General features: G+C 54.2%; 1 protein-coding gene across 27 annotated transcripts in view; it reads right to left on the bottom strand.

The window, feature by feature from the left end:
• Positions 1-5699: 5699 nt before the first annotated feature.
• Positions 5700-25649, bottom strand: part of TOM1L2 (target of myb1 like 2 membrane trafficking protein) — a 125258-nt gene continuing 105308 nt past the window's right edge. For 9 of the 27 annotated variants that reach the window (XM_008996450.5, XM_035299576.3, XM_054255668.2 and 6 more), the window contains 6 exons: positions 23950-24067; positions 22707-22782; positions 19921-20007; positions 12916-12975; positions 10874-10910; positions 5700-9850 (listed from right to left, as the gene is read on the bottom strand). In XM_008996450.5, coding sequence (XP_008994698.2) covers positions 9702-9850; positions 10874-10910; positions 12916-12975; positions 19921-20007; positions 22707-22782; positions 23950-24067 — 527 coding nt within the window. In that variant the 3' untranslated portion in view covers positions 5700-9701. Of the gene's footprint in view, positions 9851-10873; positions 10911-11367; positions 11571-12915; positions 12976-13086; positions 14791-19920; positions 20008-21268; positions 21326-22706; positions 22783-23949; positions 24068-25649 lie in introns of those variants that run through there. The other 18 variants (XM_035299572.3, XM_035299582.3, XM_078372558.1 and 15 more) reach the window with 6 other exon arrangements.

Here is a 25649-nt window from a genome sequence, read left to right as displayed (position 1 = left end):
TGGGCCCATCACAAACCAAAGCTTCCTCACTTCCTAGATTTCACTCTTGAGAACAACACAGACCAGGACCCAAGTTACAGGGGTCCCAGGTTTGCTGTGTTGTGAGCAGACCTGATGTAACTGCTGGGCCAGTTACATCACTCAGCTTCAGTTTCCCTCATTTGTAACGTGGGCCTCATGATGCTTCCTCACCGGCAGGCTGGGAGGCTAGTGACGATGTGGAGATCAGCCTGCCCTCTCTCCAAAGAAACCAGAAGATTGGCCACCTGAAGACAGGAGTGACTGAAGAAAGAGGCTGGAATTTCCTATCGTCGTCATCTGGTTTCGTCCCAGATCCAGCCCTAGGGATAGGACCCCAGCAGGCCCAGTGCCGCTCCTGACAGAGGAAGCGGGTACCCAAGGACGGCTGGCCCCAGGGCTGTCTGATCCCAAATTTGGTGCTTGTTCCTGGGAGTGGCCAAGACAGGGGCCACAAGGAAGAGTTGGCTGAGCTTTAGCTCAGAGCCAGGCTGCCCTGGACCATGACAGCTGGGACTAGGTCAGAGCAGACAGCCCTGATGAGAAGAGAGAAACCAAACCCAGTTCTGTGGCCTAGGGACAGAGCCAGGTGGAGCGGGAAGGAGGGAAGGGGTCCCAATGAGGTGGGTTGAAATAAACCAGAATTAACATTCAGTTATCTGAATGTGATAAGACAGTGAGCTCCCTGTCCCCAGAGGTATGCAAGCAGACAGAAGCACCCTTGGTGGAGGGCAGCCAAGGAAACTCACCAGGGCCTGGTCCTCAGGCCCTCTGGACCCTGGGCTTTAATGAGTCAAGCCATCCTGCAGACTGCCTTGCTCAGACTCCAGATATGGTCTGACCACACCCTAAGCAGGAGTAAAATTCCTGTGCATGTTAGAAGGGGTGTGTGGGGGAGAGAAGCCACAAAGCCAAGTCCCTGGGCTTGGACATGCAGCTCCCTTTGTTCCTCTCTCAGAAGTGGCTGCGATGGAAAATTACCCAGAACAGGAACGCCAGAGTTATGGGGGTCGCCAAACCACATCTCCTCAGCCACCCCTACTCAAGGATCCACACAGGACCCACTCCCTCCAGATGAACCACTGCTGGAGAACCCAGGGAATGAAGCTGGCATCTCAGTGCCCCACCCCCACCAATACTGGGGAGGGGGAACGCAGGAAGCTGGTGACTTCCCTGAAAATTTAAACAGCCCTTCCCAGGGAGAGGGGTGGGATGGGAAGTGCTCAGCCAAGCCTCAACTCTTTCTTCAGAGCTAGGCAGGTGACCTGGGTTTTCACCTGCTTGCTGTGTGACCTGGAACCACTTACCTCTCTTCTGAGTCTCAGCTACTGGATCTGTAAAATGGGACTAACCCTTCCTTCAGTCACTCTGCAGAGGCAGGTAGGGTGTTTCAGAGTCATCATCGCAACAGACTTGCCTCACTGTTTTTTGTTTGGTTTGGTTTCTTGTTTTGAGAGTCTCGCTCTATCACCCAGGCTGGAGTGCAGCAGCAGGATCTTGGCTCACTGTAACCTTCGCCTCCCACGTTCAAGAGATTCTCCTGTCTCAGCCTCCTGAGTAGCTGAAATTACGGGCTCACACCACCATACCTGGCTAATTTTTTTATTTTTCATAGAGACGGGGTTTCACCATATTGGTCAGGCTGGTCTTGAACTCCTGACCTCAGGTGATCCACCCACCTCAGCCTCCCAAAGTGCTGGGATTACAGGCCTGAGCTACCACGACCAACTATCCCTTTTTTTGGTGTCGTTGCTGTTTTTGAGACAGAGTCTCATTCTGTTGTCCAGGCTGGAGTGCAGTGGCGCAATTGCAGCTCACTGCAACCTCCACCTCCCGGGTTCAAGCAATTCTCTTGCCTCAGCCTCCAGAGTATATGGGATTACAGACATACACCACCACACCAGCTAATTTTTGTATTTTTAGTAGAGATGGGGTTTCATCACGTTGGCCAGGCTGCTTTCAAACTCCTGGCCTCCAGTAATCCGCCTGCACGGCTTTCCAAAGTACTGGGATTACAGCATTGTCCCCGACCGCCTCACCATTTTTTAAATGGGTTACCACATATGTAAATAGTATAGCTCAATAAATATGCACTCCATAACTGCAGGAGTTAGGAGAGAGGAGAAGAAGAGAAGACAAAGACAACAGGAGACCCGCAGCCCAGAAAATCCAACTGAAACCCCCATGGGCACAGTCCCACGTTGGGGTGGGAGGAATTTACATCTTTGCCACCAAAGAAACAAATCTTTGCCTCACAGCCTGGGATTACCAGGACAACTCTCAAGGTGAGGGTTGGGGAAGCCAGGAGAGGGGGTCCATTTTTCAGGGGAACAGGCTTGTCTTGGCGGCTCCTCCCTTCAAAAATCCTGAGACCTTGAAACAGGCCGCGCTTGGCTGGGGAACGTTGAGCACACCCGAGGAACGTGGACACAAGCCCTCTTCGGGTGTGCCTATCAGGGGTCAGGGATCCAGCCTGGTCCACGGTGACCCCAGACGGCGGGTTCTGCACTGTCTACAATCGCTGAGCGTTTACAGCGTGCCCAGTGCTCTTTAAACCCACTCCCTCCTCCCCACAGCCTCAGGCGGTTGAGGCTGTTACCATCCCATTTTACAGGTGAGCAGATTGAGGCACATGGAGCGGGGCAGTGAAGCGACTTGCCCAGGATCTCCCAGCACTGCTGCCCCTGATTTTGTCGGGGCTGGAGGCAGCGGGAGAGTCGGGCCAGCTCGGGTTGGCGCGCGGGCTAGGGCAGCGGCCGGAGACCCAGGGGAATCGGGGCGCCAAGCCAGACCAGCTCCGCCCCCCCCGGGCCCGGCGCAGCCAATGGGCGCCCGGCCGGGAGTGGGGTGACGCGGCGTCAGCGCGTAACTCCCGGGAACCCGGCCCTGGGTCACATGAGCTGCGCCCGCTCGACCCGGGAGGCTGGGGGGGCGGGGGGGGGCCGGCGCGGCGGGGACTGGCTGGGCTCATCCCCCAGGCCAGACACCTGGCCTGGACTGCCGCCAGGTGCGCGTCGCGGGCACCGGGCGGACTAACCTAGGACTGCCCCACTCGGGACTGCGTGGCGCTCCTAGAGCGGAGGATTCCGCCGAAGTCACTCAGCCCGGCCCCTGCCCGACCTCGGCTTTGCCAACTGGGAGATAGGGGTTCGCATCTCCCCACTTCCTCTCCAAGCCTCTTAGAGACTGGGAGGCAGCTTCTGTGGTTTCCGAGCCTTTTCGGGCAGGCGTCCAGCGCAGGCAGGGCCTCTTCCCAGGCCGCTGGTCCTGTCCAGCCATGCCCTTGGTGCCCGGAGCTCAGCGGTGGGTGGTAGGGCAGGCACTGGGCAGGAAGACCGGGTTGGCCACTCTCGCTATTGCCTAGGCTACTGAAACCTCTTCCCACTCCCAGAGCCTCCTGCCAACCTGCCTGGCCCTGCAGAGCCTTCACTGCTGTAGGAGCCAAGCTGGGTTATGTCTTTGCCACCAAGGAAACAAATCTTTGCCCCACAGGCTGGGCCCTGCCCAGATTATGGCCGAGGCATGAGGAGGAGGGAAGAGACTGCTCAGAGCCTGAGTCTCCCCTTCCCCTTCTCCATCTGTACATAATGGGGTGAGATGACTGTGGATGTGGAAGATTCTGGTCCTAGGTGACCCTCGTGGTCTCTTTCCCGCTTGAGCTCTGCGGTGAGCTGGGCAAGTTCTTTCCAGACCTCTCTGAGCCTCCATGGCCAGCTTTGCCCTGGAGGTTCACACTCATGTGGGCACCCATGAGTCACTGAACACGCCCTCCACGAAAGAGCTACTTGAACCCCAAAGATTGCTGCACGGTGAGAGGTAGCTCACAAAGACTGAGGAAGACTAATACCTCTTCCCTGGGGGGTAACTGGCTCTTTGGGGAGAGGCCAAGGGCATATTGAACTGGGTGAGTCCTGCTGACAGAAGAGAGAGTGAGGAAATCAATGTAATAAGGCCCCTGTGGGCACTGGGTTGACCACCCACTATACCAGTTTATGGAGCAGGGGAGTAAAGACCAGAGTGAGACAGTGACTTACTCAACACCTACAGTTAAGCCTGCCACCCCAGATAGGCATGGGGTGGACAGGGGGTGGCACCAGACAATGGAGTCCACTCCCTAGTGCTGAGAGTAGAGATTTTGCCTTCTTGGATGTTGAGAGTCTCGGCTTGGAGGCCCTGGACGGACTCCTCTGGGTTCTGCCCCAAAAGCTCTGACAGGGACTCCTCTAAAATAAACTGGCAGAATTTCTGGGTGGGTCATGCAAACCTATCCAGGGTCTCAGGTTCAGCCCTCCCCTCTCCCACCAGGACCCAAAGGAGCCCCTTTTCTTGAAAAAGAGGTGGGTTGGAAAAGAATCCCTCTTTCTCCTTTCATGGGCAGGTGCACTCTGAGCCATGGAGGAACCACAGTTCTCCATGCAGCCCCTCCCAGATCTCTGGGGATGGAAAACAGCTCTCCATCCAAGGGCTGAGGAGGGAAGACTGGGAGAGCCCAGGAGTTTGTCTGTGTCACTCCCATCTCTGGCCCTCTCTGTCCACATTGCAGTGACCATCTATTGATTGTACCTGGTTACGACTGGTGATGGTGGTGGTCCCAACATGGCCCCTGCCGTGACCACCTGCCTCCTATCAGTGGGTAGCGGAGCCCCTCCTGAGCCACCCTCCCAGAAGGGCTGCTGCTGAGGGTGCGTGGGGCAGCTTTATCTGCTGGCAATGGAATTAATGTCTTTCCTGCCCATCCATGGCCCTGTCTGGGAGGTCCAGCTCTGGCTGGGTTGGCTGCTGGTTCCGCCACTACTCCCTGTATAGCCTGGGGCAAGCCTACAGCTCTTTCTGGTCCTCCATGTCTTCACTGGCATAGTGAGAGGCTGGGCAGATCTCCAGGTTCACTGGGGGTTTGGTGAGTCCACCCCAACTTGAGGTCCATCCTTAAGCCCCAGCGAAGGGATGAAAGGGCCCTCGGCCTCCCAAGCCACCTGGAGAAGGCACAGGTCCCACAGGCTCCCACAATGCACCCTTCATGACTCCCTATGCCTCTGGGCCTGGGGGCCTGCTTCCGGGACAGCTGCCTTACAACAAAGGGCTGCAGGCGCCCACCTCCAGGACAAGGGGAGAGAGGGAAAGAAGCCTTTTTAGAAAGGCTTCTTCCTAAAGGCTGCGGGGATGGGAGGAGACAGATTTCTTTTGGTGGGGGATAAAGATGTCCTCTGTTTGTGGCGATGGTTGCCGAACCCTGCGAATATTCTAAAAACTACTTAATTGTACACTTTGAATGGGTAAATTGTTTGCTATGTGAATTATAGCTCAGTAGAGCTGTTAAAGTGTGAAGTCTACCTGGCTTGGAGCAGCAGTTCTCAAATCAGTGCCCAGCACAGGCTCTGCAGATGATGCCCATCCAAGTTGTGGGAGCCCAGCTGAGGGTGAGGGCTGAGTCTTAAAGGGGGTCGGGGGTGGCTCAGGCCTGGGTGCCTGGGCAAGGCTGAGTGGACTCCTTCCTGCCCATCTGGGACCTGGGGTGAGACCCAGGAACACCACTGCACTGGGTCCTGGAGCTCTCAGGCAGCCTGGGCAGTGGGGATGGGTGGACTGAGGGTCCCCATAGCCACCCCTGCTTAAAGACAGCAGGTGGTCAAAATTGGCCCTTTGGATAGTCACAGCTGATTCAGCAGACCACGAAGGCACCATTTGTTCAATTATTTATTTATTGTGGAGTATTTTACATGCAAGAACCCAACTGGAGAGAGGGTATCTGGAAGGAGGGCCAGTGGGGTGGATGGACGCTCTGAGCCTCAGGTGCACTGACCCACCCTCCAGAACCAGCTCTGCCCACAGAAACACATAACAGTGACAAGAACACTAAACTTCTGGGACGAGTGGACAGCAAACGCAACATTCAACACATTCCTCTTTTCCGTAGCCCCCAACAATCCTGAGAATCCTCACAAATTAAGTGCAAACTTTAGGAAATAAATACCCATCCCCCTCTCTGGGAGAGCCTGGAGGTATGGACAGACAGAAGCAGTTCTGAATCGGGCTGACGCCTGCTCCCTGCGGCTGTTGCCTGCAGGGGATGCCTGACGTGGACCCCACAGACAGGAAGGGCTGGAGACAGGCACGGGAGAGGGGGAGGTGAGCACTTCAGGAGCTGACAGGCAAAGTCTCTGAGGTGGAAACACTTCTTTCTGGGTGGGGAAGACTGGCTGTAACCCAAATGGGTCAGACATTCCCACAGCCGACAGTGGAGAGGCTCCCAGGGGCCACCCCAGCAGTGCCAGAGGCTGAGGCCAGGCTGCAAGCAAGCACTCCTCCACACTGCTCCTCCTGCGCTGCCCAGGGCTGTCGCGGCCCTAGGAAGACCCATGGCCTACCCTGAGCCATCCAGAAGGCTGGGCCCGACTGAGACAGCTGTGTGTGTCTGTGGGGCCCAAAGTGGGGTGTGGCAGCGGGAAGGAGGCGGGCAGGAGCGTGGGCATTGGCAGCAGCTGCCGTCAGCGTCTGCTGCCCCTGGGCCATTCAGAGTCCTTGCCCCAAGTCTCCAGGCTGGCGCCTCTCCTCCCCAGTGGCTGGAGTGACAGCACAGGCCCCAAGACCACTGGGTGGTGGGGTGGGGTGGTGGGGGAAGGTCAGTGAACCAAGGCACCATCACTCACATGGAGGCGCTAAAAGACAGAAAGACAGGACAGACAGATGGTCACCTTTCCCTCTGGCCCAGGCCAGCAGCAACCCCGAGGCTCCAGAGCTCCTTGTCCCGTGCACAGTGATAATCGAGCTGGTCATTCTCCCAGCCTGGACACAGCTGGCCTGCTCAGTGCCTGGGGGCTGCCCTGGTAGGGACCACTCTGCCACAGGCAGGCCAAAGGCCCACGGTGCCAGCAGCCAAACTGCACAAAGTGCCATTCTCTGCTGCCCACTGGCCAAAAAGGTAGGCAGGAGGGAATGGTTAGTTTTCACATCTCAGCACACAATGAACACCTCAGAAAGGGTTAAACACATTCCCAAGAAAATATTTTGACAAAATAAATATTTTAACCTATAATCAGGTATAATTAGTGCTTATGAGGAATCCCAGCAATAATTTAGTGTAATTAAGTATATACTGTATCTGTGGTTTCTAACACTCATGGAGAGGCTGGTGGCCCTTGAGAGTCCAGGTTTCCTGACAAGGCTGTGCCCCCTTCCTGGACCAGGCAGCCTGAGGGCTGTGCTGCCCAGATGGTGGGATGTGGGAGTAGAGGCCTTGGGACAGGACATCTTGCCAGGACTGAGCAGAACCCCCTCTGGGGCACCGGGGCTATACTTGCCTCCTGTTTGGGCCTCAAGCATGTGGCTCCTCTGTCTACAGGTGGGGCAGGCTACCTCTGGACAGGAGGTGCAAGTAGGTGCTTGAAAGCCACCCAAGGGTTGGCTCCAGGCCAGGAAGGCAGGTGACACTTGTCAGCATGGCCAATGGCCTCCTGCCAGCCCATAGGGATCCACCACTCCCTGCTGCCCCTGGCACTGGCAATGGCACTGGGGTGGGGCAGCTCTGGGCATGGGTAAGAACAGGTGCCCATGGGGTGACTGGGGGCTCCCCAGGAGGGTACCTATCTCAGCTTCACACACTGCAGAAGCCCTCCAGACTCCTGACCTTCTGGGACTTCCCATTTCATGAGGCAGGGAGGCTGGCTCTTCCCTCCAAGGACACTGGGTCTGGGCTGGAGTGCTGAGGCTGTGGAACAATGAGTGCCTAAGGTCCAGCAACCTGCCACCCACAGGCCCAGCTCTGGCAAGGCTTCAGAGACAACCCAAAGGCAGCCAGCCGCCTTCTCCGCAGCTGACCTCAGAAGTCTTCACATTCAAGCTGGCCTCAGGGAGTTCTGCCTTTGATAAACATTGAGGAGAGGGGCAGGGGCTGACCAAGCGCCGGGAGCCAAGGGGCCAGGTGTGGCATGTGCTACCAGAGAGGACAGGGCTAGAATCAGGCTGGCCACGCTCCACGGAGGAGGTTCCTGGCTGAACCTGAGGAACTACAGTGTGACATCCAGCTAGTCCTGCCCTCAGCCAGACCGAGGTCTCCTCTCTGGAGGAAGCTGGAGGGCCACTGGCCTGGCACAGGGTCCTGGGTCGGGCAGTGCCTGCTCTCCATTGAATGTTCCTGTTGTGCTCAGCATAGCCCCCAGCTGAAGTCACCATCCTAAATGCTCCCCGAAGACCGTGTCACTGATCTCTTCTCCCCTGAAGCCCAGACCCCTTTCCCTGCTCAGCTGGTGGTCTGGCCTGTCCTGCCAGGTGAGTAGGGCTAACTGCAATAAGGGTGGGGAACCTGTGCTGACCTAGGCAGTGCATGCTGGAGGGGACAGGAGCACACTGACTCAGTGAGCTGGGCCTGAGACGCACAGGGGTGCACAGAGCTGCAGATTTCTCCTTCTTCTGGGCAACAGCAGCTTGGTGGGAGGTGTGGGGGTGTCTGGCTGGACCAGGGCCTAGGATGACCCATGAGTCCCTTGCCCATGACCAGGAGACACACCAGTGAGGACACGGGGTGGGAGTACGTGTTACCAGCCCCTAGATGCTCAGCCCTAGGCTCTGTCTGCCTTCAGGATCAGTTTGTGGGCAGAGTGTAAGCTGTGGCCAGGCTTGCAGGAGTCTGTGCAAGCAGGCCCAGGACTATGCCAGGGAGCAGGGCAGGGGCCTCAGTGCTGCTTGGGCCTCTCTGTTATTTGGAACCTCCAAGCATGCCGCAAAGCTGTCTACTGCTGGCTCTGGAGGCAGAGGTGCGAGGCTGTGATGGGCCAGGCCACAACCTTGGGTGTGGCCCATGTGCATACCCAAGACACCTCCCCAGGCAAGCCCCTCCAAAGCCAGGGCCAGGTGTGTGCGTGTGGACCTGCGGTGTGCACGTGGCAGTTTGGTTTCTTGGTAGTGTCATCTCAGCAGCGTGCCACATGGCCACCATCTGTGGGCTGCCTGCTGCCCTCCCAATCGCCCTTTGCCCACTCCCTGCCCTGGGAGCCCGCAGGGCCCCTTGGTATCAGGCTTGGCTACTGAGCCGGCTCAGGTGTGAGGCCTGGGCTAACAGCAGAGTGATAGAGAGAGGGTCAAGAAGGTGACCTCCTTCTTGACCTCCTGTGGACACCCAGCAGAACCTTCTCAAATGCCAAAAAGCCAAGCGTCACAAGGTGATAAGTCCAAGAAGGGAGACCAGGCCCATGAGTGCAGCCACATCCTGCTCTTCCAGAGGTGCCACCAAGCCCCTTTGGGGAGAGAGGGGCACAGGAACGAGGGTGCCTGAGAAGGTCACTGAGCCAGGCAGAGGTGAGTGCAGGGCGGGGCTGGGCCTGCTCATTCTCTGTGGGCAGGTGGAGGAAAGACAGTCATGGTGGTCTGCTCGGGAAGCACTGCCAAGGGGCTGACCTGCTTGAGGCTGGGCCACTCTGCCCGCCCTTCCTGGGAGGAAACATGGGCAGAGGGGCCTGTGGTGGGAGGGGTGGGAGTCTCTGGCTGTAGCTGTCCCACCACTCAGAGAAAAGAAGGTGGCTAAAGGTGGTCCTGACTGGTGGGAGACCTGGGAGCAGACACGGTGGCTATTCCATGGAGACACGGGTGTGCGGGCCCTGTGGAGCTGGGGATGGAGGAGTGGCCAGTGCCTGGTGTCCACAGGGTGTGAGCAGGGACCCGTCATCTGGGGAGGCAAACCACAGCCCCGCTCACAGGGCGAAGAGGGCATCCTCCGACCGCTCTGGCTTCTTCCGTCCAGAGGGGTTTGAGGCGGGGGCAGGAGCCTCCATGGGGGGTGAGGGAAGGTCGGGAACCATTTCAGCAGCTTTGGCTCTTTCTTCAAGGAATTTATCAAACTCTGCAATACAAACCAAGGAAGGGTTAGGGTTGGTGAGGGCTGCCCACCGGAGGAAGCACAGCCTTCTACTCCTCAGCCTCAGTTTCCTCCTCTAGGGCAGGCATGAAGTCCCGCTAGGAGCAGGTGGGTAAGGAGGGCTTCATAAGCTGCAGTTGGGGGGAAGGTCCTGGCTGTGCCCAGCTCTCCAGGCCTGTAGGGAGAGGCTCTGGAAAACACAGCCCAGAGCACTCATCCCACTGCTGACTTGGAGTTTTGTCCATTTTCCAGATCAGCACTGGGGGTGGGGCAGTGTGAGCTGGAGGGGCCAGCTCCTGATTAACCAGGCACGGACCATCCCACCTACCCCACCCCTGCCCACCGACAGGGGAGACTGAGCAGATGCCGAGGAAGGAAGGCAGTGGAGAGGGTGTATTGCCCCACTGACAAGGCCTAGGGAGCGGGGTCCTGATGGGTCCCTCCCTGTGGAGCTGTCTGACCACAGGGTCTGGCAGACTTGGAGAGAGGGGACAGGAGCTCGGGCAGGTGGGTGGAGTGGGGCAGGATGAGCTGCGAGGGTAGGATGTGAAGGGCAGGGAATGTGGGGGTGGCCATGTGGGAGAACTAAGACCCCGATGCTCCCATCCAGCCCATCAGCTGAGGCCCAGGAGAGGCTCCTTCCTCTGGCTCAGTGGCCCAAGGGTGCTGCTGCACACCCCAACAAACTGCGCATGTCTGAGCTGAGCTGAGCACCTGTGGGTGGGGACCCAGTGGCAATCTGCACCCACTATTCACTAGCTCTGGAACCTGGTGGAAGTCACATGTTCTTTCCGACCTCTGTTTCCCAATAAACTAGATAAGAGAAATAACACTTCCCATATCAGTGTAAGACCTGGGTGGGACCAAGTCACTTGTGAAGCCCACGGCTCAGGGCTTGGCACCAGGTGCTCTGGCAGCAGAAGCTCCAAGGTGATGGGGGGGCAGGACCTGTGCAGCCTGGGGCAGGAGCAACAAAAGGGGGCTGTAAGGCCATTGGCCAGGCCATACCTTCACTTGTGACACCCTCCTCCAGGTCATCGCCCTTCTGTGGGAGAAGCAGAGAGAATGCAATCAGGGCACTGGTCCCAGCACTGCCGGCCCAGCCACCTGTCTGCCCATGGCTACCCCAGGGCAGCACTGCCCAGGAGAGCCTGAACAAAACTTCCTGATTTTCCCTGTTTCCAGACTCCTGTGCAAAATACTGCTCTTCTTATTGGAGTAATAGAAACTTTTTTTTTTTTTAAAAAAAAGCAAAAAAATTCAAATATGTTTTAGGTTTTGATCCTCCAGAAGGGCTGGAAAGAAAACCAGAAACGGTGCTGGCTGGTTCTCAGCCTGGGCTGCAGAGGGTGGATCCCGCCTTCCGCACTCTCGAGGCTGTAGGGAGAGGTGCAGAGCAGTGGCCACAGCAGCTGAGCCTGAGCACACGCAAGGTCATGTGTGCCCAGCACAACACCCACTTCATGCCAGCCACGGGGTTTCTGGGAAGACACTGTTCATACCAATAGCTGGAAACTGCATGAGGCCTGGATGTCTCAGGGCCACAAAGCCCACAGCACAGGGCCCGTCATTCAGTAGGTGCTTTGGCAGTGGACGCTGGGCCTTCAGAAGCCATGTCCCGCAGCCTCCTGGGAGCCGCACCAGCCTCCTCCTGTGGCCCAGATTCCGTCACCTGCTGCTGGCTCTTGAAGGAGCCACGGAGGTTCTGTGCACTCAAAAATTAAAGTGCATCAGACTTGATTTTGTTTGGAGAACATGGTGTGTCTTAAGCTCCTGGGGCTCCTGGGGGACTGCATGAGAAGGGCCTTATTGGGAAGGGGCAGGATGGGGAAGTGACAAAGCTCTGGGCTGGGCTAGGAGACCTGGGTCCTTCCTGGCTCTATCACTGACCTGCTATGTAGCCTTACTGGACACATCCCTTCCCTGTCTGGACCCTGGGGTCCCCCTTAGAAGTTAAGGACCTTGGTCCTTCCTGTCTTGCTTCTGTGAGAGGAGCACTTTATTTTCCAGGTATCCCCTTGGGAAAGATGTCCCGGGGTGTGTTCTTTTCTTCCTCCCTGACACCCTGGCAGCTGCCTCCTTTGGCAAGGCATGTCTTTGGAAAGCCTGACCTTCTGGGGAGGAGGCCCACAGCAGCAAGAGGCCCCATCCCGAGGCCTGCTGTCCTAGTGTGGGAGGGGCCAGGTCACCAGCCCACAGACAGCCAGGTTGATTGACCCTGTGGTTAAAGAACTCAACAGGCTCTTCTGCTTGGGGACAAGGCCCCCTGCAGAGTAGGCAGCTAGGAGGGAGATGAGGTGTCTCCAGCTCTGGGGGAGAATCCAACTAGCCCATGACTCTGGGCAAGCCACTTCCCAGAGTGCACTTCTTCCCCCCGCCCCCCCCCACCACCCTGACTCCCCGCTGGGCTGCTGAGAGTGAAAGTGCTTTGTAGAGAACAAAGGGAGGGACCAGCAGGTGTCATGCAGCCACTGCAGCTCTCCTTTCTTGAGACCTGTTGCCATTTTCAGATGCATAGTATCCTCGTCTTCTAGCCCTATCTCTGAGGATGGAGACAATGGGTCTTTGGGGCAGGGGTTCTTTTAAATCAAAAATTAGAAAGGCAGGAGGGGGATGGCAGCGAATTAAAAACAAAAGCACCATGTGTCTACTTCACAATTAAAAGAAAAAGAAAACACAAAACAAACACGCTCTGCTACTCCCTCCCTGAAAATCAAAGCACGCACACACATCTAAAATGGAGAAGAAACTTGGGGGAAGGCAAGTGTGTGTTTTGGAGCCAGCCAGGGCTGGGTCTCTGTGTGTGAGGGAAGCTGTGCCCAGAGCCTTGCCCCAGCACAGCTGGCCTCCCTAGGCCGGGAGGCCACTGCACACCTGTGGCTATGGGCTGATGTCGGGAAGGAGGGGGAGCTATGGAGCTGGCCCAGACCTCCCTTCTCCACCAACCCAGACAGGGGTGTAGCCCTCGCCGACTCTTCCCCCAAGGCCTATCCTCAGAAGAGTCTCTGCTGCTCCACACCCACACATGAAGTATAAAAGTCAAGTCTCACCAGGTCCGTCCTGAGCCACACCTCAATGTCGTCCATGACAGAGGGCTGCGCAACGGGAATCTATGGAGGCGGCAAGCGGCGGGCCAGGCAGCCCCCACACAGCCAGTGAGGGAGACAGAACACCAAACAAAGGAATCATCAACAGCAACCCCAAATGAAACCAAAACGTACACAGAGCAAAGAAACACCACTGGCACGGCACACAGGGGCAACGCAGGGCAGCTGTGAGAGATGGCAGGTGAGGAAAGCGATGAGGCTTAAATGAGAAGAAGCAGGCTGCCTGGCAAGGCCAGTGAGAAGGAAGGGGGCTGTACGCGTTCTTCAGATGGAGAACTTTTTGACTATGCGTTTCCACTCTCATATTGCAGGGTCAGCCCTGGGCTGCAAAGCACCTTCTAACCCCAGGAAGGCGCTGTCATACAGGTTGATTTGGAACTCAGCCACTGTGATAGTCCACCATCAGACCCAACCCAGAGGAGGCCAAGTGACCACCTGCCCAGAGCAGGGTACAGGTGCTCAGGAGGGAGGGCAGCAACAGCCCTGGGGGATGTAGGGGTCTGTTTGCTCAGCTGAAGGTATTTTGAAATGCGTCCTGGTGCATTTCTGAGTGGAGAGGGGCAGTGGAGGAGGTGTGCGCTCCCTTGGACTGGGTGTGGCGTGGTAGACAGAGGCAGGCACATTTTACCATCAACAGAAATACAGCACAAAACGAGGGCTTTGATGACCAGGGGCCTGTGGGCCTCTTTGGGGGAAATTCATGAAGCAGCCCTGAATGCCGCAGCTCCTTTTAGTCTTGCCCTTTCTTTGCTGTGCTTCAGGAGTCAGAGAAACCAAGTTCAGCTGAGCACTGGGTGCAGCAGCCAGAGCCAGGGAGGTGGCGGCTTCCAGGCGAACAAAGGTGTACCTCGGGGGTACTCGAATAGCCACCTTGCTTGGGCCACTGTGCCAAGCGCCTCAGGGACAGAGACTCTGAAAAATCCATGTGTCAAATAGGACGTGGTAAGGAGTAAAGGCAACCTTTAACTCCCTAGAAGCCATGTTAATGGAATGTTGGCTCCCAGCCTAGAAAAATGAGGTGATGGCCCTTCATCACCTCCTCACCTACGCTGGCTCTGGGAAGTACCCTCCTAGGGCTCACTTGTAAGACCACCATTTCTATAAAAAATGCCAGCACTGTGTCTATAGCAGGCATCACCCTAATGCCACGATCTACGGTAAGACTAAAGTAAAAATAAGCAGTAAAAGGAATACCTCAGTGTCTATCAAATGTAAAAAATAACACGACCCTCACAAAGGAAAAAAACAAAGAACATGTATCAGCAGCAGTGATGTGACAACTCCAGTCCTGGAGGTTCACATGTGCTGCTGCTAGTGGGGGAGGGTGGTTTGGGGCCCCAGGCAGACCCAGCACTCTGAGCAGGTGTCTGCGATGCCACCGGAGCTCTTCACTCCCTCAGTGAGCGCGGCTGGTCCCTTGCTCTGAGAAATGTACTCTGTGTCCTAACTTCAGACCCAATGTGGGAAGCTCACAAGTTCATTTTCAGAAAGGCCCAAGCCAGTCACTGATCAGATTAAGAAGAGTCTGTGTTGCCCATTATTTCTTTGACTTACTAGGGACTTAAGAATGTTGAATTGGGCCGGGAGCAATGGGTCACATCTGCAATCCCAGCACTTTGGGAGGCCAAGGTGAGCAGATTGCCTGAGGTCAGGAGTTCAAGACCAGCCTGAGCAACATGGAGAAACCCAGTCTCTACTAAAAATACAAAATTAGCCAGGCATGGAAGCATGCACCTGTAATCCCAGCTACTTGGGAGGCTGAGGCAGGAGAATCACTTGAACCCAGGAGGTAGAGGTTGTAATAAGCCGAGACTCCATCTAAAAAAAAAAAGAGACTCCATCTAAAAAAAAAAAGAATGTTGAATTGAAAAGGCACCAGGGAGTCTTATCACCTGGACATGAAGCCTAGGGACAAGAAGCATGTGAGTTCCTCACTGTGAGGTGGAACACAAGTGACCGATCGCTGTGCTAACAATGCCTAAGGTGGGCACTACCTTGCCCATCAAAAAGCTGTAGGGCACACAGGTGCCATCTGCCACTCTGTGCTTGCTGGCAGGCTTTCCACCTTGACACATTCCTGGAATGGGACATGCCAGTTATCATGCTCTCCATGCCTGTAAGTCAGAATGTCTGGCCTCTGGGAGGACACATGCCATGCTGAGTCCCCAGAACTGAAGCTCAGAAGTCAGCAGCGTCTCCAGAGAGAAAACACCCCCACATGAGCGGTTAGAGTGCACACCAGCCCTTTCTTTACACCTGACCAACTTTTGTTGGCTTAGGAGAAACTGAGATTAGATGTCCTGAGCTTTCCAATGTGTTGCAAAAGCTAGAACAAAGACCCTAAGGGGTCAGGGGCCTTGAACCTTCAGATTTATCATGTAATTGTTTTGTTGCTGTTGAAGAACAAATCCTTTAAGCCTGGGGTCATGCTCTAGTTTTCTTCCTTGGAGAAAGAGAAGAAATCAATCTTGAGAGCCAGCATGCTCAGAAAATAAACAATGACACTTAAGAAATTCCTCAACCCCTCAAAAAGAGTTTCCCCAAAGTTGGATCATGGGAACGCTTTTCTTCCCTGTCCTAGATTTTTCTAGGACAAATAAGTGGTATGTTTATGGAATGGCATCCTCCAGCCCAGGCCCTAGAGGGCACACTGAGGGGGAGAGGAGAATGCACTGGGTGGAGTCTATTTGGACCCTCACACTCACTGCTGGCAGGACTTGGGGTGAGTCGCTCCTCTCTGGACCCCACTTTCTTCACCAGAGAGCTCCCAAGTTTCTTCTATCCTAAGAAGCCTCAGAGATTTGGGTGGAGAGGCAGGAGTAGGGGACAGAGGCCTGAGCAATGCTTGGCCTCAGTGTCCTCATCTGGCAATTGATAGGTTGTATTTGGTTTTCAATACTAATGACTCAGAACCCTTAACTTTCAGGTTGGTACTTCTGTTTTCTTTCTTTTTTGAGATGGGTTTTGCTCTTGTTTCCCAGGCTGGAGTGCAATGGTATGATCTCGGCTCACCGCAACCTCCGCCTCCTGGGTTCAAGCAATTCTCCTGCCTCAGCCTCCCGAGCAGATGGGACTACAGGCATGCGCCACTGTGCCCAGCTAATTTTTGTATTTTTAGTAGAGACGGGGTTTCACCTTGTTGACCAGGATGGTCTCGATCTCTTGACCTTATGATCCACCGGCCTCGGCCTCCCAAAGTGCTGGGATTATAGGCGTGAGCCACCAAGCCCAGCCCGGTGCTTCTGTTTTCTAATTCAGAAACCCGGGGATATCAGAAATGATTGGAAGTGACTCATTACAATATGGAAGGCACTTGGCCTCAGGGCGTGAACCATGGCAGAGCAGCTTGCTGGCTAACAGTTAAGCTTATATAACATACACTTAAACTGACTTTCTTGCAGCCGGACACAAAACCTTAGCATCTAAACCTCTTGTCCTGGTAAATAAATGCCTTGAGTATTACAACAGGGCAAAGTTCCTTCTAATAATGTAGGTGCTTTCAGAATCAGACTAAACATGTACACTGCCTAGAAAATATGAACTAAAGAAACTGTGGGAGGCCGAGGACGCACTCCTTGTCAGGCAGATGGGAGGAAAGCAGGGCCCTGGCTAGAGGAGGGGGCACTGCGTTCTGGGGGACTCTTGTTTCTTCCATGAAGCTTTGGGCAAGTCACCAGGCCCCTGGGAGGCCTTGGTGTCCTCATCTGTCAAACTAGGGGCTGGCCCAGCAGATTCCTAGGAAGGCTGTTGGCTCTGATGTTCATAGTTTTATTTTTATTTTTGTTTATTTATTTTGAGACAGAGTCTTGCTCTGTTGCCCAGGCTGGAGTGCAGGGGTGCAACCTTGGCTGACTGCAACCTCTGCTTCCCAGGTTCAAATGATCCCTGTGCCTCAGCCTCCTGAGTAGCTGGGATTACAGATGTGTGCCACCACATCCACCTATGTTTTTTTGTATTTTTAGTAGAGATGGGGTTTTGCCATGTTGGCCAGGCTGGTCTCAAACTCCTGGCCTCAAGTAATCTGCCCACCTTGGCCTCCCAAAGTGCTGGGATGACAGGTGTGAGCCACTGTGCCCAGCCTGATGTGCCACAGTTTCGGCATTTTCTTGGGCAATGATCCAAGCTGAAGGCTGGTCTGAGGGATCTGAAGAAGAATGAGTTGGAAGAGGGGACAGAAAGGAAGAAGACATGTGAAGAGGGAAAAGGGAAGGAAGCTAGCACAGGAAAGCTCTCCAATAGAGACTACAGCCCGAAGCTCAGCCAGGCTGGCTTGGCTGAGGCAGTGGTTAGACTAGCCCTGCCCATTTTCAAAGTCCATAGACAGGCATCTGGGATGTCAGAAGCCACAGATTTTGATGTGAGTAGCAGGTGAGCCACGCTACTGTCTGCTGATTCTTACTTGGAACTGCAGGCAGGGGCGGCTCTGCCTCAGGGATCAGGAGGGAGGGTTGCCTGCCCAAGGAGGAGAGGTATGTCTGGTACTCCAGGAGTTAGGATTAACCTTCCAGAGTAAGAGGAGCCTTGGGGGCCTCAAGGTGTGAGTAGGGAGTCCCGTCTTCGAAGCCCACACCTGGGTTTTGGCAGCGGCAGACTCTTTACTAACCTACCACTGTTCTTGTTTTGACTTACGAGGGTATCTTCCTGGCTGCACCCTGCATAAGGAAGACATCTCAAGCCGATCAGCAGCCAGGAGAGGCAAAAAGACCTCACACTAGAGAGGCCAGAGAGAGAGAGCACAAGCCTAGCAGTCTCCCTGAGAGCCGCCCGGTGCTGGCCCGTTGACAGATCTCATTTCTCTTCAGCTGGTAATGAGCCTGGTGGTGGTAGTTAACTTCCACACACCTGAGGCCCAGGACATAAGGGTTCCATCAGATGCGCCTCTGCAGCTTCCCACAGCCCCAAGCCCACAAGGGAACCCACCTGTGCAGTTTTCAATGCAACAGGAACAGTTTCTGTAGCTCTGGTGTACTATTTCCAGAGAAGCTGTGAATCCCTTCCTACGACACTGGGACGAAGTCTAAACGCCTTTGATCTCACTCAATAGTACAAAAAGTTTCCAAGTAAAGAATTTGTACTTGGGAGGTTTAAAAAGACTCAAGGTTTCTACACTAAGGGAAATAAGGCAAAGCAATTAATATTTGTTGTAAAGAAAAAAAAAAACTGCAGTCAGTCAGGCAAGACACCAGGTTAGCTGTTAGTTACGTTTGTTTTTGGGAAGTTAGAGACTGGAGCTCTCTGTGGGGACCAGGCAGTGGGGGGCAGTCTGTGTGGGCAGAGGCAGGAGCCACCACCAGCTGCCAAGGCTGCCCTCACGGGATTTTGTGTGGGCAGCATCCTTTTTTGCAGGATAAATAGGCACAAGGACACATGGGCTGGATCTTCCCAATGAGTGGACATGGTCTCAAGAAGCCCTGCTGTAAGGGCCCCGACATGTGGGCCAGAGCCCAGCCTGTCCCTGAAGAAGCAAATGAGAGGCCTGGGCCAGCACATCTCTCTAAGAACAGGCTTGGGGTGCAGTGGAGGAACTGTCTCCTCACCCAGAGCAGGAGTGTGCTGCTGCTGTGACAGGTGGCAGGAGACCTGCCCGGGCTGACAGCAGAGCTCTGCAGAGGCACCTGCCCAAGCTGGGTGGCAGGCAGATGCCCCTTGCCCCCCTGGCTCTGGGTGGTCCTGCATGGCTCAAGTTCCTGCTCACTGGTCACACTTTGCTCAAGCAGGTGGCCCCTGTGCTCCTTGCAGTCTAGGGCCTGCTGGCCTTTCCTCTGGCCACAGCCTGGCATAGCACACTAGGGGCAGTTATGTATTCCTCTCACCCCGCCCCACCTGGAGGGAGAGGCCCATGTTTCCACTGCTTTCATCATCTTTCCTTCTCTGCGTTTTCTCCAGCTCAGGCTCCACCACAGGGACACAGAGTTCTGGGCTCTGAAAGAGGTGAAATGGTCATCCCAAGGCATGCAGCCTGAGATGAGCTTCCCCTCTCTCCATGCACCAGCATCAGGGCCACCTGAATAGACAAGGTGGGAGAGACCCTTGCAGGACTGTGGGCAAGGAAAGCTCTGCTACATGAGAACTGCGTTTATAAGATTGAACTCCCCTGGGCTTTGTCTTCTTTGATTTCTGTTTTGTGTACTTTTTTTTTTTTTTTTTTTGAGATGGAGTCTGGCTCTATCGCCAGGCTGGAGTGCAGTGGCATGATCTCAGCTCACTGCAATCACTGCCTCCCAGGTTCAAGAGATTCTCCTGCCTCAGCTTCCCAAGTAGCTGGGATTACAGGTGAGTACCTCCACACTTGGCTAATTTTTGCGTTTTTAGTAGAGACGGGGTTTCACCATGTGGGCCAGGATTGTCTTGATTTCCTGATCTCGTGATCCACCCACCTCGGCCTCCCAAAGTGCTGGGATTATAGGCATAAGGCACCGTACCAGGCCTATGTATTCTTTAACAGGTTTTAAATACTTTTGGGGGACTTGGTGGTTTTATATTATACAAACTGCAAGCCTAGGACTGCCAAATTCACAGGCACTGGGCTAGTGGGGGATTCTCTGACTGGTCAGATGCTTTGGGTCTGTTCCCTTAGAATTGTTCCCTCCCAAGCAAAAGCCACAGTAACTTGTGCTCATCCTGGAAAAGTGAATACTGCCCAGAGCTCCAGAGACAGTAAAAGGAAGGAAAGGACCCTCTCCTCATCCTGCTAATGTCCCAGACTCTTAAGGCCAGGAGGCAGGGACCGCAGCAGAAAACTAGAGGTTATTTCTGGGACTGGGAATCTGTGCTTATGGAGATTATGCAAAAATAGGAGGGGAAGTTTGGCACCCCTGTCAGAAAGAGAATGTGGCCTTGTACTGTCTGATTCAAAGGGCTCGGCAGGTCACGAGAGGAACACATAAGCTGTTATGCAGGTAGGGGCTGGGGCGGACAGTGGGCTGGGCTCGGCTGGTGACTCCTCACCATTCCTTGGGTTATGAGCCAGCTGTCTATGGGTTCCAGGTCAGAGTCCCCACCTCTACCTCTCTTCTGGGCCGAGGACAGAAAAGTCTCAGAAAGAAAAGTCACAGCAAGACCCATGAGAAAGAAGTCAATAGCATATTGTGGAAACAGAAAAGTCACTCTTCAGATGTGACCCTTTGCCATTTAAGGAAAGGTAATGCCCCTGCTCCCAACCTCCACCCCTGGCATGTCCCCCTTACCTGCCTGGAAAAAAGAAGAAAAGGTTAGTAACCAAGAATCCCAACGGGATAACATATACTCATGCCAACTACTCCCATGCCCTGGGGACATCTCTGGGAGATCACAGAAGGCCGACCAGAGCTGCTTCTCTCAATTCCCTGCCAGGGTTGGCAAGGGGTCAACTTTTCAAAGAACCAGTTTTACAAACGCTTTTCTACTTTTTTCTAACTTATTCCTGCACTTTTTCTTTTTTACTCTTTTCTAGTGGCTTGTGTATTCTTTTTCTAAGCTCTTGAATACTAAATTTAGGTGTATTCTTTATTGCCTTTTAAAGTATTTATTGATTTATTTGAGATGAGGTCTCACTATGTTGCTCGGACTGGTCTCAAAAACTGCTGGGCACGAGCGACCCCTCTGCCTCAGCCTCCTGAGTAGCTGGGATGACCGTTACTTGACTGAGCTGGCTGGATCTGATTTCTGGAGCTGTGGCTACATAATTTTCTCCCCTTCTTTATTGTGTTCTTAATTTCTCCCTTGGCCTCATTTTCATTTCCAGGTCAGCATGGCTTGGGATAGGACAAGGTAACCTGAAATGCTGCAGGTGGGCAAGAATATGTGTGGACACACACAGACACACACAACCCACATGCCCTGCTGCCCCGTATCACTGAGGCTGTGGCTGTGGCATCGCACCATTGAGCAGTAAACATGAAAAGCAATCTGATGGCTGGGTGCAGTGACTCCCACCTGTAATGCCAGTACTTTCCGAGGCCAAGCTAAGTGGATCACCTGAGGTCAGAAGTTCGAGACCAGTCTGGCCAACATAGTGAAACCCTGTCTCTACTAAAAATATAAAAATGATCTGGGTGTGGTGGTAGGTGCCTGTAATACCAGCTACTCATGAGGCTGAGGCAGGAGAATTGCTTGAACCAGGAAGGTGGAGGCTGCACTGAACCAAGATTGTGATACTACACTCCAGCCTGGGTGACAGAGTGACTCCATCTCAAAAAAAAAAAAAAGCAATCTGTCTACCACTGGGTGGAAAACCTGCTGGAGTCATCAGTACCTTTGAAAACAGGGAGCTAGTCCAGCCATACATGCCACATGTGAAGAGCAGGAAGTCACTTACATCTCCCGGGCTCAGACCCAGGTCTCGGCACTGATAACGCCAGGAGTGCAGCAGGACCTGCCGTGGCATGGACAAGGCAGGACTTGAAGCCAGAGTGAGGGACAAATGAGGTCTGCCTGGTAGGGGCACAGGGCTGTTTCCAACCCAGGGCAGGGTTGGCCAGGAGGAGGGGAGGTCCTTACCAGGCAGTATGCTGGTAGGCCCCTAGCTGGGCTCTCTAATGCCCTCCCTGGGGCAGGTGGAAGGACATTCTAAGTAATGGGAGAATCAGAGCCCTGACTACTGCATTGATTTTGGGTGTCCTAGTCTCAAGGGTTCAGGTGGCACTGCCCACTCCTGTGGAAAGGCAGGGCACTGAGAACCCAAGGCAGCCAGCTGGTTCTTCTGCGCCCCCTGGTGACCAGTGCAGTGGGATGCATGCCCTCTGCTCCAGCAGGCGGGGGCCAGCGTGGATGAAGGAGTCCCTTCCCTCAAGCAGGAGCATCCCCTGGAAACCAGCACTGCTGCCTGCCTGGGCCCATTTGGACAGGGGCTTCAGAAGGCTAAAAAAAAACTGGTACCCAGGAAGCAAACAGCCCTTTGCAAACCTCCCTGTCCAGTAGACAGATGATCACTGCCCTCTCTAGCCCAGCCAGGGGACCCAGAGTTGTTGGTAGCTATTCCAAGGGCCCTCCTCCTCCCTGCCCCTGCAAATAGACATGCATCCATATACGTTTCTTAGTTAGGCAAAAAGAGAAAAATCTCATGAGAAGCATTAAGACACACATCTCTTCCCCTTTAGTAGTCTGAAATTGTACAGAAAGCATGGGGGGGGGTGCAAATACATACCATTCTCTCCACTTCACTGCGCTGCACCCCTGCACAATCACAGAACACCCTCCCAGTCACCACCCAACTGCACCAGCTCCTCAAACAAACCCTGGCCCTCGAGTGCCTTCTAATGGGGTTGGTACTGCTTTGCCAGCCCAGCAACAAATGACCATCAGAGATGTGGCTTAGGCCACCCTGTCCTTCCTTGTGCAGGCCACGGTTTTATCAGAGCACTGAGAACCCAGGGGCACTGTGGCAGGTGACCATAGGAGACCTGCCCCCGGAGAACTTGGGTCCACCATGGTAGGAAGAGCAGGGGTTCTGGAGTCGGACACTCCTAGGATCAGACCCCCCACTTGCTGTCTGCTTTCTCAGTACCCCTTAGCCCGTCTCCTACCTCCCCGGGACTGTCTCCTCTTGGGTGCACTGGAAAGCTCATGTGTGGCATCACCTCACAGGGTGAGGTGAAGACTCAATGAAGTACTACCTGGGCTCTACAGGTCTCTCCCCCAGGGTGTCCCTGCCCCTGTGCAAGCCAGCTTCTGCTGAATTATCCAGCCAGCTTTACCAAACCACCTGACTTTCCTTCCAGAAGACTCCAGGCAGAAAAACAGGGTTAAAGACCTACCCCTTCTGAGCTCTGTTTTCGACTGTCTAGTGCAGAAGCAAGCCCTCCGACAGCCTGTGGATCCTCATAGGTTACCCTGGAGAGGAAGCAGCAGAGGCAGAGTTAGTTTCCCCCCAGTGGCCATGGAGGGATGGGTCAGTGGCCTGTAATTGCCTCTATCCTATGGTACTTCCTCAGATGTCCTTGGAAAAACATTTCCTGGGACCTTGGCATTGAGCAGGGGCTAAGGGCTCATGCTGTCTCCCTGCATTAGAAGCTAGGAGACCTGGGTCCTACCTTGGCCTGAGCCACCAGTCTTCTCTGCGATCTCAGGTTTTGTGCACCTCAATATCCCTTTCTTGAGTAACAATACTGGGCATCCTGAAGCTCAGGGACAGTGTGTTCAAAGTGCCCTAATACTCCTCAGAGGGAAGACGAGATAAAGGCAAAGTAACATTAATTCTTATTTTATAAGCAGCAGCCTCAGTGGCATTTTACAGGGAAGGTGGTCTCTGGGACCCCGGACAGTCACTGACTATGGGAGGCCTTCCTCCACTCCCTGACTCCTTTAGCTGTATCTGTTTTACAAGCAACTTTTGCTGGTGAAGGGTACATGGGACCTTGGGTTTCTGGTCATCCTACCGAGTCCCATGCAGGGCTCAGGGTGCTGAGTGTATCCAGATGCTGGGTTACTGGGAAAGGTGGGAAAAAGTGTGTCTCACCTGCCTTTAGGCTAAACAGAAAGCTCAAAACATGTATAGTGCCTTCCTGAGATGTAGGGTATTATCTGTTTTGGAATAAGCTCCTTGAATTCCAGATGTCTTATCCTAGCCAGAGCTGCTATCAGAGGAGCCTCTGCCCTGACCACTTATTTTAGTCAGGACAATCTTGCTGGAAGGAAGGGGGTCACCCTGCAGGGCTACACCCTCCTGCTTCCAAGCTTCTCCTGTTGCTGGAAGATGAGGGGCCAGGTGGGGTGGTGTCTGCAGTGGCAGCAGCATGGGGAGGAAAGAGAAAAGCTGTCTCTTAGAGCTGACAGGAGAAATCACACTCCAGTCAAGGCAGGAGAGTGTGTGGGGGTGGTGGGTGGGCAGTTGGTGATTATTCAATATCTGCATCTAATGCCAAGTCCTTACAGCCATGCTTTAAAGTTCCTGGCAGTCCTGGACATGGTAAATAAAGGCCTTTTTGTGCTGGCCTGTGACCAGGCATGGGTCAATCCCCCCAATATCTTTAGAGAGCCACTAGAAGGGGCCCCACATACGTCTTACGCTGCTCAGCCAAGGAGTTTCCTCTCGTCTGGGAAAACATGTCAAAGCCGTCACGGGGGTTACATTGCTGGAGTGAACTGAGGGTGCCACTGACACTCTCTGTCCCCAAGTCTGTGGCAACAAAACAAATGGGTGGCAGATGAGAACAAAATGTGGATTGTAGATTTGATGGAGGGTCCCCAAATTAGGACACCAGCCAGATGAGTTTAGGTTCCACCGGGGTGGGGGGGACTTTCCTTGGTATTCCCAGTACACACATGCAGGAGGAGCCAGGGTGGGCCAGATAGGGGTCAGGACAGCCACTGCCCCCAAACTTCTAAAGGAGGGGCAAGAGTCCTAATGAAAGGGAAATTGCTGGGGTGACAAGGCAGGGACTGGCCCCAGTGCACCTGTAGCTTTTCCATAATGCCTTTCTCGGATGGGCTCCTCATTAACTCAGTCACAATGTCAAGGACCTGGGACACCTATTTATTCAGCAAATATTTCTGAGGCACCCAACATGCTCAGAGCTAGATCTTGAGTAGACCAAATAAAATCTGATATGGTTCTCGGCTTCAAGAAGTTCAGAGTAGGCAGGAGACAAGCCATAGCAGTGCTTGGCTTGAGATGTCAGGGAAGACTCAAAACCAACACAAGAGTGTGTCTGTAAAGATGAGTGGGAGGATGCTGGGGAGAAGGGGAAAGGCAGATACAAAGGCACAGGGTTCCGAGGCCAGGGCGTGTGAAGTGAAGTGAACAGTGCTCACAGGAAGAGATCTGTGGAGGAAGTGGCTGGTAATACCCTAAATGCCGGGCAAAGGAGTGGGTGGGAAGACACTAGACTTTTTTTTTTTTTTTGAGACAGAGTCTCACTCTGTGCCCAGGATGGCATGCAGTGGCTCGATCTTGGCTCACTGCAACCACCATCTCCCTGGTTCAAGTGATTCTCCTGCCTCAGCCTCCCGAGTAGCTGGGATTATAGGCACGTGCCACCACTATCAGCTGATTTTTGTATTTTTCATAGAGACAGGGTTTCATCATGTTGGCCAGGATGGTCTCAATCTCCTGACCCCATGATCCTCTCGCCTCCGCCTCCCTAAGTGCTTAGATTACAGGTGTGAGCCACTGTGCCCAGCATTTTTTTTTTTAAGAGACAGTCTTACTCTCTTGGTATAATTATGGCTCACTGCAGCCTTGACCTCCCAGGCTCAAGCAATCCCACCAACTCGGCCTCTCAAGTAGCTAGGACTACGGTGTGCACCACCATGCCTAGCCATTTTAAAATTATTTTGTACAGACAAGGTCTCGTTATGTTGCCCAGGCTGGTCTCAAACACCTGGCTTCACATGATCTTCCCACCTCGGCCTCCCAAAGTGATGGGATTGCAGGTGTGAGCCACCACCCCAGTGGACACTACACCTTTTTTTTTTTTTTTTTTTTGAGACAGGGTCTCACTCTGGATGCCTAGGCTGGAGTGCAGCAACATGATCTCAGCTCACTGCAACTTGACCTCCTGGGCTCAGGAGATTCTCCTACCGCAGTCTCCTAAGTAGCTGGGACTACAGGTGTGTGCCACCACTCCCAGCAATTTGTTTGTATTTTTAGTAGAGACAAGGTTTTGCTATGTTGCTCAGGCTGGTCTTGAACTCCTGGACTCAAGCAATCCACCCGTCTTGGTTTCCCAGAGTGCTGGGATTACAGACGTGAGCCACCA

Source organism: Callithrix jacchus, chromosome 5 (genome assembly GCF_049354715.1).
Source record: "Callithrix jacchus isolate 240 chromosome 5, calJac240_pri, whole genome shotgun sequence".
Taxonomy (NCBI): domain Eukaryota; kingdom Metazoa; phylum Chordata; class Mammalia; order Primates; family Cebidae; genus Callithrix; species Callithrix jacchus.
The sequence above is the reverse complement of the archived record's forward strand: the minus strand, read 5'-3'. Positions and strand labels throughout refer to the sequence as shown.